Raw genomic sequence first — 13639 nt, 5'->3', positions numbered from 1 at the left:
TGCCCCGCAGGCTGGGACCACGTGTTTGAGCTGGAACGGGGGCTCTGTGGCACTGCCCGCCCTTGCTGCCCTTAGTGCGGTGCTTCCTCCTCTTCCAGGAGCAGCTCTGCTGCTTTTCAAGTCGAGCCAGTTGCCATCTCCCACCCCTCCTTCCCTTGTGCTCGGTCTGGCTGGCAGCTCAATGTCAGGGTGTCCTCCTCCCCTCCTGGCTCCGTGAAGGTGTCACTCCCCAAGGCAGGCGATCGCGCTGCGCCTGGGACTCGCTGAGATGAGGAAGAGGATGCCGGAAATGCAATCAGTGAGGGGCCACGTCTCATCAGCCCTCAGGAAGCTTTCTGACTGCCTGGTCAAATGCCTTCATAGGAAAAGCCAAGTGATTTGGGTAGGGGCTTATAATGAGAAGGTCCTACCAGCTTCCCTGTTGCCCTCTTCCTGCAACTTTGCATCATAGGGCCCTCGGCAGCATCTCTTTTTAATGCCTTGCTAAGGTCCTGACCCCATGGCAAGGCTTTGGCTGCATTCAAACCACCCTGTGATGATGCCCACCCTGAAACGCAAATGATTTCCAACGGCATTCACAGCAGGGCCTCCAAAACCTGATCAATTCTATGTGCCGCTCCACGGATAATGAGAAGAATAAAAACTTCCCTAAGACGTTACATTCTGGTTAATCCAAACCCATATGGTCCTGGAGCATCGTCTGGTATCCTAATAAGTCTGAAGCATCCACTTAAGACAGGTATTTAACAGATGGCTTAGCATAGCTCACTAATGTTATTCATCAGTTCATCCATTATGTATTTTTTTTAGGGGAGTTTCAATTTGCTTTTCCCGAGTGGGAAAATTCCATTAAACGCAGCAGAAGAGAGGTGGGCGTTTAATGAGAAGGAGTACAGAGAGTCATGTCCAGAGCCCCTGGGTTTATTCGAACCGAGGGAAGGGGAGGTGGGCTTCTGGAGAAGGTCGTCTCCTCCACGGTCGCTGGCACGGGCACTTCCAGCAGCCTCGGACGTGGTGAAAGCTGAAGGGCTCTGGCAGGCAGCATTATCCATTTGAGACTGGGTCATCAAAGAAGAAGCAAGCCAGGAGAGGGAAGAAGCAGAGAGCATCCCAGGAAACGGTAGCATGAGGGTCCGCATCATAGGGCCTGCTAGCAAAATGTACCACCTTTCCACTGGCTTTGGCTAGCCCGTGGAGAAGCCATGCTGCCCGGGGAGTGATGGATCTGTAGTTATTTTGCTTTTAATCTGTTCTCGATATGACAAAAAGGCACAGCGAGCTCTGGCCTTGCCGTGCTGGAGTAATCTCCCGCCAGGGCGGCTTCATGAAAAGCTCATCGATTAGGCTTGGCTATGGCACATCACGCTGTGGTCGAGATGTCTCCTGGTCTTGTGACTGTCCAAGTTCGGAGGAGATGTGCACCGGGAGAGCCTGGACCAATAATGTGCCCACATCCATGAGCCTCGAGGCAGAATATGACCTCCCATCTCTGCCCTGCATCATTTCTGGATCCTTGCTAGCAACTGGCAGGCCGAGAGCTTCATGAGGCTGGCTAAAACCTGCGCTGTCCGGCCGGATGCTCTTCCTACCCCCATCTCGCCATGAGCCAAGAGGCAGGGGGTGAATTGTCTGGGGCAGGATGGGCACGGTGATGGGGAACGCCACAGGCACGGTGGAGGAGCTGGCAGTGTGTTATCTGTGCAACCCAAGGAGAGAAGGATTTGATCTGTAATCAGAGAGTAGCCCAGGTACTCACGGCAGTTTCAGCTGCTTCTGTTTTCTAAAGCAATTAGTGCTACACCATAGGCATCCTTGGCTCCTCTGTTGCTGAGTGAAACTCATTATAATCCAGACCCTCCCAGATCTCTCTGCCATGTGGACATGACACAGCTGCTAAAGGACAGCCGGGAGGACTGGCGTGCTTGCACGTGCGTGTGTGCATGGAAAGCAGCTTCCCTTCGGAGGAGAGGAAAGCACAGGAACGCGGCACTCATGTTACCTTTCTCCAGACTCGTCTCATTTTGGGAATCGGTGGGAATATCATTTTAATAACACTTTTATGGGATCTGAACCAGGCAATGCCCCCATGCTGTAGCTGGTGCTTTCATGTCATGTTTCCAGCTGACTTACATGCCTGGAGGTAATCCCAAGCGCGGTCGTTTAACAGGGATGATAAAGCTGCCCCAGCTGTGGATCTGGAGGGGTTTGTTCAGGGCGACAGCGATGGACTGCGTTGCTTTGTAAAAGGGTCGGCTGAGCCCTTTCATAAGGGAAGCAAGATTCACTGGGTGCCTTGTAGATGGAGCGGTGTGTCCCAGAGACACCAGACATTGGGATTTCTGAAGCTGGTGGCGAGCAGGCCAAAATCCAGGGCTGAATAAACCCAGTGCACCAACAGCCCTCGAGCTTGTCCCTCCTCGCCTCCCGTTTCTGCCGTGATCCCCGGGGAAGCAAATGAGTTCATTACAGCTTCCGGAGAAGACTTGGGACTACTGAGAGTGCTCGTCTGCAGTGCAATAGGGCTGCAGGGGCTCGGTCCGAGTCTGGGGCTCCTGTGGGCACCCGGGGTCCCAGAAAGCCACGAGTCCTGGTTTGTGAGAAGGTGCAGCCTGTGGATGGAGACGCACAGCGCGCGTGGCAGGCGAGGTGACCGACAGCCAGAGGAGCACGGCTTTGTATCATGCGCAGGCCTCTCTTTCTGCAAAATGACGTCTTGTATAATGACAGCATCCTTCCCCTTGGCTTCAACTGCAAGAGCTTGGAGCTCAGGTTGGGCTGCCTGGCACTTCTGCAGCGCACGCAGCAAGACTAGGGATACCTGCATGCGTCCAAAGGGAAAACAGATGTTGGGTTTGATTCCTCCCAACAGCAGATGCAAGGTGCTGGGGTGCTGGATGTGTCTGGTCTGTGAAGGGGTGTATCACCCCGGTACAGGACCCTTGGCACTTCCAAGGCTGCAATGGGTGGCAATTCGTTTTGGGGCACATAAGCAGGAGGAAGAGCATTGCGTTTTTTCTGGCTGAAGGGCTGTACAATAGGATGGTGAGGATACAGTTAAGTAAAGGACAGTGTTGAAAGCTCGTGACCAGGGCAGCGAGAGCCCTCTTTTCGGGAGCAGTCATTGCTTGGTGCTGAAAACAAGCCTGAGCGTGGTATTCAGAGCTCCAGCAGAAGGGACGACCTTCTGGCAGGGGAACGGATGAAATACCTCGCTAGGACTTTTTCATCTCCGCTCTCCATAGTTCTCCATATCTCCAAAGCTGTTTAAATCCAGGCCTGCCGTCAGCGTGACACCGAGCTGCTGAGACGGGTCCAGCCGCGTGCTGCCCTCGGGTCCGTCCCGAAAGCCGAGAGCTCTGCTCAGTCGGTGCTTTTCTGGCACAGACGGAGCGCAGCGGCTTGACACAGCCTTGGCGAGCTATGAGAGAGGCGCGCAGTAAAATTAACAGTCAAGACCTTTCTGGAGTCACGCGGGTAGTCATCTGGAGCGTGTGTCACGTGGCTTTTGTCCCGTGAGAAGCCAGGCGAGCAGGAGCTGAGAAAACCCTGGTTCTGGAAGCGCTCCAAGTACAGAGCCGGCGTACGGGCCCTTTCGGCGCTGGCAGCAAAACGCACCGTATTGCAGCACCGAGGAAATCTCCCTGGTGCTACTTGTATAAAAAGACTCATTGACTTTAAGGGAAAAAATGACTTCAATTTCCTCTGCAGATTAGGCATGGAGGAAGCAAATTACCTATTTCACTTTTCCAAGTACGTCTCAATCACCCCAAATTGTTGAGTGAAATGAAGTGAGAATTGCTCTAGTTACAGTGCTTTATAATCCCCTTTTGTGTTAGGAGGAGGAGGAGAAAAGAAATTAAAACATCTTCAGGTTATTATTACTATTCTTTTTTGAAAGACCCCCAGGCTGTTTGTCTGTCTCTAGCTGTTGTAAGGCAGGCGTCTGCCCCGTGCGGGGCTGCGAGGGCATCAGTCGTCACTCATTGACCCCAATGCGGTCAGTCGCTCCCGGGGGGGAACAGGCCAAAGAAAGCCTCCGTGAGGTAGGAAAAGCAAGTGGTAAGCTCTTTTTTTATTTGAAGCATCTCTGATGCCTCGTCTCAGTCGAACACTTAGGGGGTTTCGCCGCAGGAGAGGCTGGAGGGTGTCTTTAGCTGGGGTCCAGACACTTGCTGTCGTCATACAGCCTTTTTGGCGGTGCAGCCTGCATTGAGGGGAGCTGCATGCGGGCAGGACTCCATGATGAAGCTGAGTACTTTCCACCCCCTGAAATGATCCCTGTGGGGTGGTTTGGATGGTGCACATCTCCTCGCTGCCTGTCCCAGGAGGGTGCAGTCGCTCGCAGCTCCCACCCTCGATGCAGACGCGCTCTCGTCCGGCGAGGACTGGGGTACGGCCTGGAGAGGAGGCAGTAGCCTGAGCTGGAACATGTAGCTCATGAAAATAAGCAGTGAGAGTTTAAAAAAAAAAGTGGGGTCTGTGAGTCTGGAGTTGACGCTGGGTGTCCTAGAGCCGGTTGTGCCCCCGCGCTCCACCGCAGCGAGCTCTCGGAAGATTTTAGCGTGGTGTTACATCTTCCAGATGCTGGTAGCCCATTTAAGATCATTGTCAGTTTAATAGCTGAGCTATAAAAATCAAGAGCAAATTAGCATTTGTAAATGCGATCTTCCATGTGTATTTGCAAATGCAATTTATGCGACATGAAAGGCCCATTTGCAAACTCCAAATCATGAATTGCTCTAATCACGCATTACATGTAATTCACATAATTTTGCAAATTAATGATCCCGGCTCTGGCTCCCTCCACCGCTGCCAGGACTGACGGGAGGATTTCAGCAGGGCTGCCTGCCTGCCTCAGCCTGCAGCAAGATGGCCATTTGCTTTGAGGGTTTCCTTTTAGGTCTGCAGAGACCTGAACGACGGCCGAGGTGCGCCTTCCCTCCCAGAGAAGCACCCGCGAGCATTTCTGTCTGGAGTCTTATTTCATGGCACTGTAACCGTTAGAAAGGAGCCACTTCGAGTGTACAGCCAAGCCAGATGGCCTTGCGGGAAGCATCCATTTTTAAAGGTCGTACTTTAATAAGTGAAAAAGCTCTGGGAGTAAAACGCAAATAAATGTTGCTGTGCGGCAAAGGGAGACTCGCGATCTGCTAAACGACTCTGTGCAGCCAGAGACCTCCGATGTAATTACTGTCTCCCACCACTCTCGGCAGTGGGAAGAGAGCGAAGCCAAATGCGCAGAGGCCCAGACGTCCCAGAAGGCGATGGCCATGGAGCTGGAGACCCTGCACGTGGAGCTGGAGACCATCAGCAGGAACAAGAACCTGGTACGTGCCCGGGGAGCAGCACGGAGGGATGGGATGGGATGGGATGGGGGCTGGGTTCAGGCCCCTTTCCCCATGGCACCGTGTGACCCTAACCGGTGCTGCTGGGAAGGGCTGAGGCTTGATTGCCTTGTATTTCCTTTCCATCGTCTCCCTTTCCGGGGAACGCAGCCCCAGGGCCTTCGTTGCCCTAACAGATGGATCAAGGCATGCAAGTGCTTTCCACCTGTGCACTGTATCCTAACTGCTCTGCGGAGATGCGATAAAGGCTAAACCCCCTCGCTCGTTCCTTTCTGCCTGTGTTGGCCATCGTATCAGTGCAATGGCTGTAAATGGAAATGGGGGAAGGTGCTGGGCGGGAATGCCGCAGCAGATCCCCGCCGAGTGCGAAAACCCACCCGCGGGCCTGGTGGGAATTGGCACTGCCGAGCAACCCGTGAGCGAGCGGAGCCCCCGTTTGTTTGCGACAGGTCGACGAGCAGCTATACCAGCTGCAGCACGAGAAAGCCGATCTCCTGAAACGCATCGACGAGGACCAGGAGGATCTCAACGAGCTCATGGCGAAGCACAAGGCTCTGATTGCCCAGGTGAAGAGGGGGATGATTATGAGCAGGCACGGGTGTGGGAGGTGAGAGAGGGAGTCAAATAGATCTGCAGAGAGGTCGGGCTGGCAGGGACCTCCAGAGGCATGTAGTGCAACCCCTCCCCCAGTCCAAACCAAATCCGTTGTCCAACCCCCTTCAGTAAAACTGCAGTCGCCCCTGACGTGGCACCGGCCGTCACGGCCGACCCAGCCACGGGGAAAGCGCAGGCCGTCACGGCCGACGTCCTGCTGCTGCACAAAGTTGTTAATAGATGGTCCAAAGACCCCCAGCAGAGGCCGCGGCCCCACTACAGAGGAAAACAAAGCCCCCCAGTCCATATCATATCTATGCCAGGGAGGGAAAATGCCTTCCTGACCCCAGTCCAGTGTTGGTCTGACCTTGAGTGCAGGGGCAAGACCTCTATCCAGGACCCTGGGTTTGAGTCCCAGCAGGAGCATTGCCCCCCCCAGCCCGGGCTGCAGCCAGCACCCACTGCCTCCGGGGGAGGCTTAAACCCCCCGACACATGGAGCAGCAAGGCGCGCGGGTGCAGGATCCCCTCCTGGCCCCCGGCGGCAGGGAGCGTGGTAGAAAGGTAACTGGAGCACATCGTGGCTTCAGACTCCGCTGGAAAGGCTAAGACTTCAGAGCAATAAGCTGCAGGTGGCTGGAGTCAGGTTTGCAAGAGTGTATTCCTCTGCTGAAATCATGGCTTATAATGGTTATGGCAGCTCCAGTTCCCTTATCACATCAAAGGCATCGGGTTGCATGTGCCAGGACCTCAGGGCATGCTGCATCGGTCCATAAAAGCAGCCCCTGGGATGGGCAGGCCTGAAATGAGCTCTCTCCCACTGTGACAAACTCCGGTGAAAATGCCAAAGGGCCCATGGAGCACCTCCAAGCACATGGGTTGTCTGTTTTCAATATCCAGATCACTTTTTTTTTTTAAATATTTCAAAAGTTTAAAATTAGACCCTTAAATGTTCACCGAAAACAGAATTTTTTTCTTAACCAAATTTCTGTTTAACTGGAAAAAAACCCCATTTCCCTCCCCAAATGAGGTTCAGTGAAAGATCAGGATGAGCTGCTTACACAAGTTACTTAGGAGCCCTTGCCTGTGCACAGGAGAGCCATCAGCAGGGCATGCTGGCTCTGTGGCTACGCGGGAAATAGGGCAGGAGGAGCGGCTGGACGCTGCCAGAGTTAAGCACCTGTGAGTTAGGAAATTGCTGAGCCCGCGATGCTCTGGGGAGACACTCCATGCGCAGTGTCACCGGGACCCAAAACAGGAGTAGTTTGCCACTTAGATGCACTAAGAAGTGCCTTTCCCTTGCCAAGAAACAGGCCCCAGCAAGTCCTCATGCGTTTCCAGCTCTGCTCCGAGTTCTTTGTCTCGTCCCTACCGCGGCATTTCTGTCTCCACAGTCTGCGACGGACATTGCTCAGATTCGAGAGCTGCAGACGCAGCTGGAGGAAGTGAAGAAAGAGAAGCAAAGTCTGCAGGGGAAAGTAAGTCCTTCTCTTCTCATTGCATGCGGGTCCTCCTGCCCTCTGCATTATTTCCGTGCAGAGCTGCGCCCAGGGATTCACCGATGTCCTGAGTGACCACCCCAAACTATGAGTGCCGTGTGCCGGGGCAGGTCGTGTTTGCACCCGTCTTCCCCCGTGAGGGGTTGTCTATATAAACACCAAGGTGCTCGTCCTCTGCATAATGCCCTGCTCGGATGCGTCAGCATGGTAGTGCAAGGACAGATGTAAAAGCCCCTGTCTATCTGTTGTAAGCCTGGCCTGCTATTGACTTTTCTGAGGGCAACGCTTGGAAACTGGGCAGCCTGGGGAGACCTGCTCGTGCTTGTCCCTTGGGGAGGACGAAAGCGTGCACGAAACGGGCCCTTCAAGAGCTGAACTGCTGGTTTCTCTGCTTTGGCAGCTTCTTGTGGGCTGTCTTCTGTGCAAGGCAAGGAGCCGGAGCAGGGAGGCCTCTTCCAGCACATTCGACTGAACATTTCTGGGAGCAGGGGGTGGACTGGATGCGACCCGCTGAGGTCCTTCCCAACCCTCATTTCCTATGATTTGATGACGGTTCCTCGGGGCCGCGGCGCCAGTCCTGTGCAGCTTGCCTTCCAGTTTAAACACACGACTGGTCCCAGTAACTTAGGCTGGATTGGATCTAACCTGCCCAAGGGTCAGGAGGACCCTCACCATAATGCAGAATGGAGGGTATCTATGTGTATAGTAATATAATGTGCAATAAGCCCTATGTACTGGGGACCCTAAATGCAAGCCTGTCAAAAGGCTGTCTAGCTTCAGTGCCTTTTGTGCTGCCAGTAACAGGTCCCCAGCGTATGCAATGCTGCGGAGAGGAGTTCAGAAGAGACCTATGGGAACAGGCAGCTCGGCGGCATTGGGGTGGTTCGGAGGCGCCAGACTTGAAGCCTGAAAAGCCCTTAATGCCCTCCTTTCTCGTCTCCCCTCCCTTCTTTTCCAAAACAGCTGCAGGTGGCTCAGGCCAGGATGGCGTACCTGGAGCAGGCGATGGTCGAGCGGTCCATCGTCAGCCGGCAGGAGGCGCTGATCTGTGACCTGGAGAGCAAGCTGCAGTTCCAGAACGTGCAGATCAAGCGCTTTGAGGTGCCGCATGGTTTTTTAGCTGCCTACGCGAGCCCGGGGCAAAGCGTCCTCAGCAAACAGGGCTGCTGTTTTGAATGCCCCCTGCCACCCTCCCTTGACAAGTGCCTGCTGCAGTAGAGAAAACGCGTGGTCCTGCCATGCAGGGGGCTTGGCCAGCGTCACTGAAATGCAGCTGCTGCTGGGGTGGGGGAAAGGCCATGTGGTTCATCGTGGTGTAGAGAAACGGGGTGTAAAGCAGGGCTGATTCCTGTTCCCAGGATCCCCAGAGCAGACTTCTGCAGCACAAGGACCCGCTGCTCCCCACTGTGGGCAGAGGGGAAGGCTGAGCATTAGCTCGGCCTCTCTGTTGCTGGCATCTGATGCCTTCACAAGCCCATATAATCCATGCTGCGGCAATTAATTGTCTTCTTTACGGCTGCGTGCATTGAAGGCCAAATGCAGGCTAGGCGCTGCAAAAGCACAGAGGGAAATACAGCTCCTGCCTCTGAGTGCTAGAGCAATATATTTATTATGTTTAGCACCTTGCCTTCCCAAAGGCAGCGCAGAGCTGTGCCGCCCAGCCCCAAATCCAGCACAGTGAGAGCCATGCCCCCACGTAGAAATCACCACGTGCCCCACGTCCACGTGTGCACCCCGTGTTGCAGCAGCCCCTGGCTAGGCTTGCTGCGCGGGGGCATGGAGTTGAGGGGGTGCGAGCGTGCTGCTGTTGCTCCCAGATCATGGGAGGTCCTGATGCAGAGGGTCTCTTAAGGCACGGCCCCTTGAAGCATCCTGGCATGCATTAGTGCTTCTCAGTATAACCCCTTAGGGTCCGCAAATGCCAGCCCCCCCATGGCACCTACAGATGTCTGGCTGCCGCCTGGGAGGTCGGTGCAACTGGGAGTCGTTAGTGAGCATCGCCTCCTGGCACCTTCCCTCTCTCCCTGGCCCAGGGGGGATAGCAGACTGCTTCCGTGTTAGTGCACGGCTACTTTTCATCCCCCTTCTTCAGGTCCTGCCACTGCACTGCGGCGATGGTGGCCGGGACAGGCTCTGGGCCCCCGAGCGCCTGCGATCTCTCGGGATGCCTCTGCAGAGCCTTTTGCTGCTCTGTGCTGGTGGTGCCGGTGTCCCCCGACCCACCGCAGGTGCAGCGACGGGTGGGCTGGAGCGGTTCTTCCAAAGCGATGGCAATCGGATGCGTTTGTCGGGTCGGCTTCGGCTGCAGACAGGAGTGAGGGGACAGGCAGAGCAGGGCTGGCTCCGAAGCACTGCCCCGTGCCCTCCTGCCAGTAGGTAGTGATGTGCGCTGCAGCCTGACTGCAGCACGATCAGGGTCTGGAGCCTGCCCCTGAGTCCGAGAGCAGCGGGCTATGCCTCCAAATCAGACAGCTGTCGTTTTAAAGCCGTGGTGGAGTTCACAGCTGGGCTGTGCCTCGGATTCGCTGCTCCGGGGAGGCAAAGGCTGGCTGGCTGCTGTCACCACCACGAGCGATGCCCTGGGTCACGTTTGACAAGATAATAAGTGCAAATAAACTTCAGGCATCCAGGCCTTTTTTCCAGGGCGAGCAGGGAAATGCTCCGGGCTGCGTGCATCCTAAGAGCAGCACCAGCCCTGCCGCAAGCACGCCCCGCGTGACCCTCCCTGTCTTTCCAGATGCTCGTGCTGCGTTTGCGGGACAGCGTGATCAAGATGGGCGAGGAGCTGGAGAAGGCGGCCGATTCGGAGGCCCGGGAGAAGGAAAACGCCAAGTACTACCAGATGCGCATGGAGGAGATGAAGGCGGACATGAGCGAGCTGGCGCAGCGAGAGCTGGAAGCCAGTCGCAGGCGGGTGGAGCTGGTAAGGGGCCGGCGGGGGAGAGTGGGGGCTGCCGGGTAGTGGCTCTCCATCTCGGATGCCAATGGCAGCGTCGCTGCGTGCAGGTGGTACCATCCTCCATTGTCCCATGACATGATCCTTCTCTCGGCTACTTTGGGCCAAGACTGGATTTATTCCAGACTTTGGGGTCTGGACCTTTGCCGGCGCAGCCTCAGCCGTGACCCATCTCCCTTCTGGGTAGGAGCCAGCTCGTGGGCTGGGGGTGCCGCGGTGCTGGGAAATCCAGGTGCAGGCAGGCATTCAAACCGCACGTCGTGCGAGGGTTTCTGAGATGCAGGAAGCCGATCTTGTTCTGGGCTGTGCCAGCTAACTGCCCACGCCAGCGCGCCATCTGCCCCAGGCTGGGCAAATCCCAACCCCGGCCTGTCTGTTGCATTGGATCATTTCGAAGCTCCCGGCACCCGCGGGTTGGCCGTAGGCCCCCAGAACAACGAGCCATTTTCAGCTCCGTGTTTCATACGTGGTCTTGTTCGCCGCGGCCCTCGAGCAGGTGAGCAGCATTTCACGGCCAACCCCCTCCCACTGCCTGCCCGCGCTTCTCTCATCAGCCGCGTCGCCTTCGGTTTTGACTCCCGCAGAGCGGCCGCTGCGGCTCTCCGCAGGGCGTTGCTTCACAATCGCCTCTCGGCCCGAAGCGTTGGGGTCTGAGATCAGCAAGTGTTTGTTTAGCGATCGACTAGACCTCCGCTGCTTGTTGCAACTCGGGGCATCCAGCGACCTTTCCAAAGGAAAAGGTGCGAGGCTGATCTGAGCCGTGGCGTGTGGCTCAAAGGCCCTGCCTCGTGGGCGATACGGGTACGCGGGTGGTATAGAAATGGCCGGGAAACTCTTGTCAGAAAGCAGCTGTTCACTCTCAGGAAAGAAAGGGAGGCCTGAATCTGCAGTGGACTCCCCAAGGAGGTGGCGCCGTCCCCAGCCTTGCAAGTCTTCAAGAGGAGACTGGCCGCGCACCTTGTTGGGGTCATTTGATCTCAGCAGGATTCCTGCATTTGATCCTAGCTCAGCGGGGTTGGACTCAACGATCTTTTGAGGTCCCTTCCAGCTCTGTGATTCATACGAATCTATGAAAGGAAACCCACCCAACATTTGACTGGCTCCTCGTTTTCATCTGCAAACACCCAGGGCGTGTGGTTCGGCCAGGTCAGAAGGTGGGGGATGGCTTTTCCAGCCACAAAACCAAAAAGGAGGCATCGGGGGGTCTTCACCTTGCACTGCTTCCTGGAACCAAATGAGACGGAGGCAACTAGTAGCTGCAAGAGCTGCAGATTCATTGCAACATTGGAAACCCTGGGTTGGATGGCTCTGCACAGCAAAACAGAACCAGCACGTGGAAATACTAAAAGCACAAAGAAATGCTATCGATATTGAGGTTGTTTCGGATTGATCCAAAGGTGTTGCGGGGTTACCTGCACCCGCTGAAGCCCACGTGCAAGCCTCATGGGAAGCAGTTAAGGAGAAGTGCTTCGCCGTGAGATCAGGCCTGTGTGGATAGAGCTGGAAATAATTTCTCCCCATGGGTGGAGGTAGGGCTGGGGTGTGGAGTGGGGTGGATGAAGTCCCCTTCCCAGTAAGTATGTTAGAAACCAGTGACTGCTGTGAGTGAGGGCTGACATGGTTTCATCGAGACCCAGAGGGTGTATCACAGCAGCGTGAACATTTTCTGAAAGCCAAGGCTCTCCTCTGGACCGTGTGCGCTTTTAATAACACTTAAATAAAACATGGCACTATTGCTGTGATCTCGGAGCCTGGCCGCGCTTCTCAAGTCGCTGGGCGAGAGCATCAATAGTTAATAGCCCACCACTTATGGCTCTGCTCCGGCTAAATCTGACATCAATTATAAATACCGCATCAATTATTCACTTAACATTACGCTGGCCCAAGTCTGCACCCACCAAATAAAAGAAAAAAAAAAGAGAGAGAAACAAATAATTCCCAAAAGACGCACGTTCCAACGAATGAATGAGGGAAACGGTTGAAAGAGACTGATTTATTATACAGACTCGACTTTCGAAAGACAGGGTTTTCCAAGAAGATGTGCGGGAGGATGGCAGGTCTAATCCTGAGGCTGGCAGCGGCTTGTATCTCGCTGCGGAGAAGGCGCATCCCGTCGCTCGCATCGCCGTGTCCGACCGTGTCTCAGCTTGGGGCCAGCAGCTCGGGCTTCCTTGGGGAGGGAGCGACCAGACCAGCCTTTCCAGCTCTTGTGCTCTTTGCTTTCACTGCATGCGAAGAGCGTCCCGGTGTCTCCGCGCCAGGAAAGACCTGCCTGTGTAAGGCAGGCTCGGAGATGCTTGCTGCTCTTCTCCTCTCGCGTGCCATGCCGAGCTCCCCGGGGGTGGATAAAATTGGCCCGGTGACCGGTCCTTCCTGTGCATCGGCAGAAGTGGATTATGGCAGGGAGGGCAGAGAAACTGAGAGTTAAAATAAAGCCCGGAGCCTGTGAGTTGGTGCCGCGATGCAGGGACGTCTGGGTGGGTGCTCCACAGACTAAGCCCATCGCGAGGGTTTCTTTCCCCCGTGAAATGGCTGGGGTGGGTCCCCCGCTGAGGTCCGTTCCTCCATGGGAGCTAGCGATGCTTCTCTGGGTGTCCTGCTCCAGGAGAGAGGTCTCCCTGCCCAGGCCTGCTTTTGTGTCCCGGCAGCCATCTGTCAGGTGCAAGCATCCGTCGCCGGTCTTGGCCGCCGCAGGTTTGGCAGACGGTCCGTCTGTCCGGCAGTGGCTGAATTCACAGTGCAAACCTGGCTGGTCCTTCCGCGCTGGGCTGGCTTCTTCAGTCTGCATTGTACTTGCTCGTGCTACCAGGGAAGCTGTCGAGTACCCCGGGGAGATTTACTGCTCTGTTGGAAGCACGCTGCAGCAGTGCCGTAGAGGGGCCTGTGGGTGCCTTTAATAATGTCCCTTGCCAAACTATTTCAGGCCACTTGCCTTTCAAGCGAGACCAAGAAACCTGCCCGAGTCGGTGCCACTTGCGGTGCAAAGAGGCCAGCGGCACTAGTGGGAATTTCCACGTGCCCATAAAGGCCAAGCAGTCCAGCGCAGTTTATTTCCCAGCATGAGCTGGGCTGGAGAACATGGGTGTGCTGGCCGGCGTACTGGCACAGAGTAGCTGTACTTATGCCTGTGGAGACCAGCCCAAGGGGTAGGTATCCTACTATCGGTGCCCGGGTGTGCTGGCTTGGATGTGCCCAGACCTCCGCGTGGACAGGCCTGAGGGTATCCCTGCAGTGCGGGCGCTGGGA

At 55.7% G+C, this 13639-nt stretch overlaps 1 protein-coding gene across 1 annotated transcript in view; it reads left to right on the top strand.

Annotated features, from left to right (window-relative positions):
* MYO18B (myosin XVIIIB) overlaps positions 1-13639 on the top strand; it is a 128339-nt gene that overhangs the window by 77580 nt on the left and 37120 nt on the right. The window contains exons 34-38 of the mRNA XM_019538671.1: positions 5214-5327; positions 5795-5911; positions 7333-7416; positions 8401-8538; positions 10175-10360. Of these exons, the coding sequence (XP_019394216.1) occupies positions 5214-5327; positions 5795-5911; positions 7333-7416; positions 8401-8538; positions 10175-10360 (639 nt within the window). The remainder of the gene's footprint in view (positions 1-5213; positions 5328-5794; positions 5912-7332; positions 7417-8400; positions 8539-10174; positions 10361-13639) is intronic.

The sequence above is a fragment of the Crocodylus porosus genome, unplaced genomic scaffold (assembly GCF_001723895.1).
Source record: "Crocodylus porosus isolate Cpor-Errol unplaced genomic scaffold, CroPor_comp1, whole genome shotgun sequence".
In the NCBI taxonomy this organism is placed as follows: Eukaryota; Metazoa; Chordata; order Crocodylia; family Crocodylidae; genus Crocodylus; species Crocodylus porosus.
The sequence above is the reverse complement of the archived record's forward strand: the minus strand, read 5'-3'. Positions and strand labels throughout refer to the sequence as shown.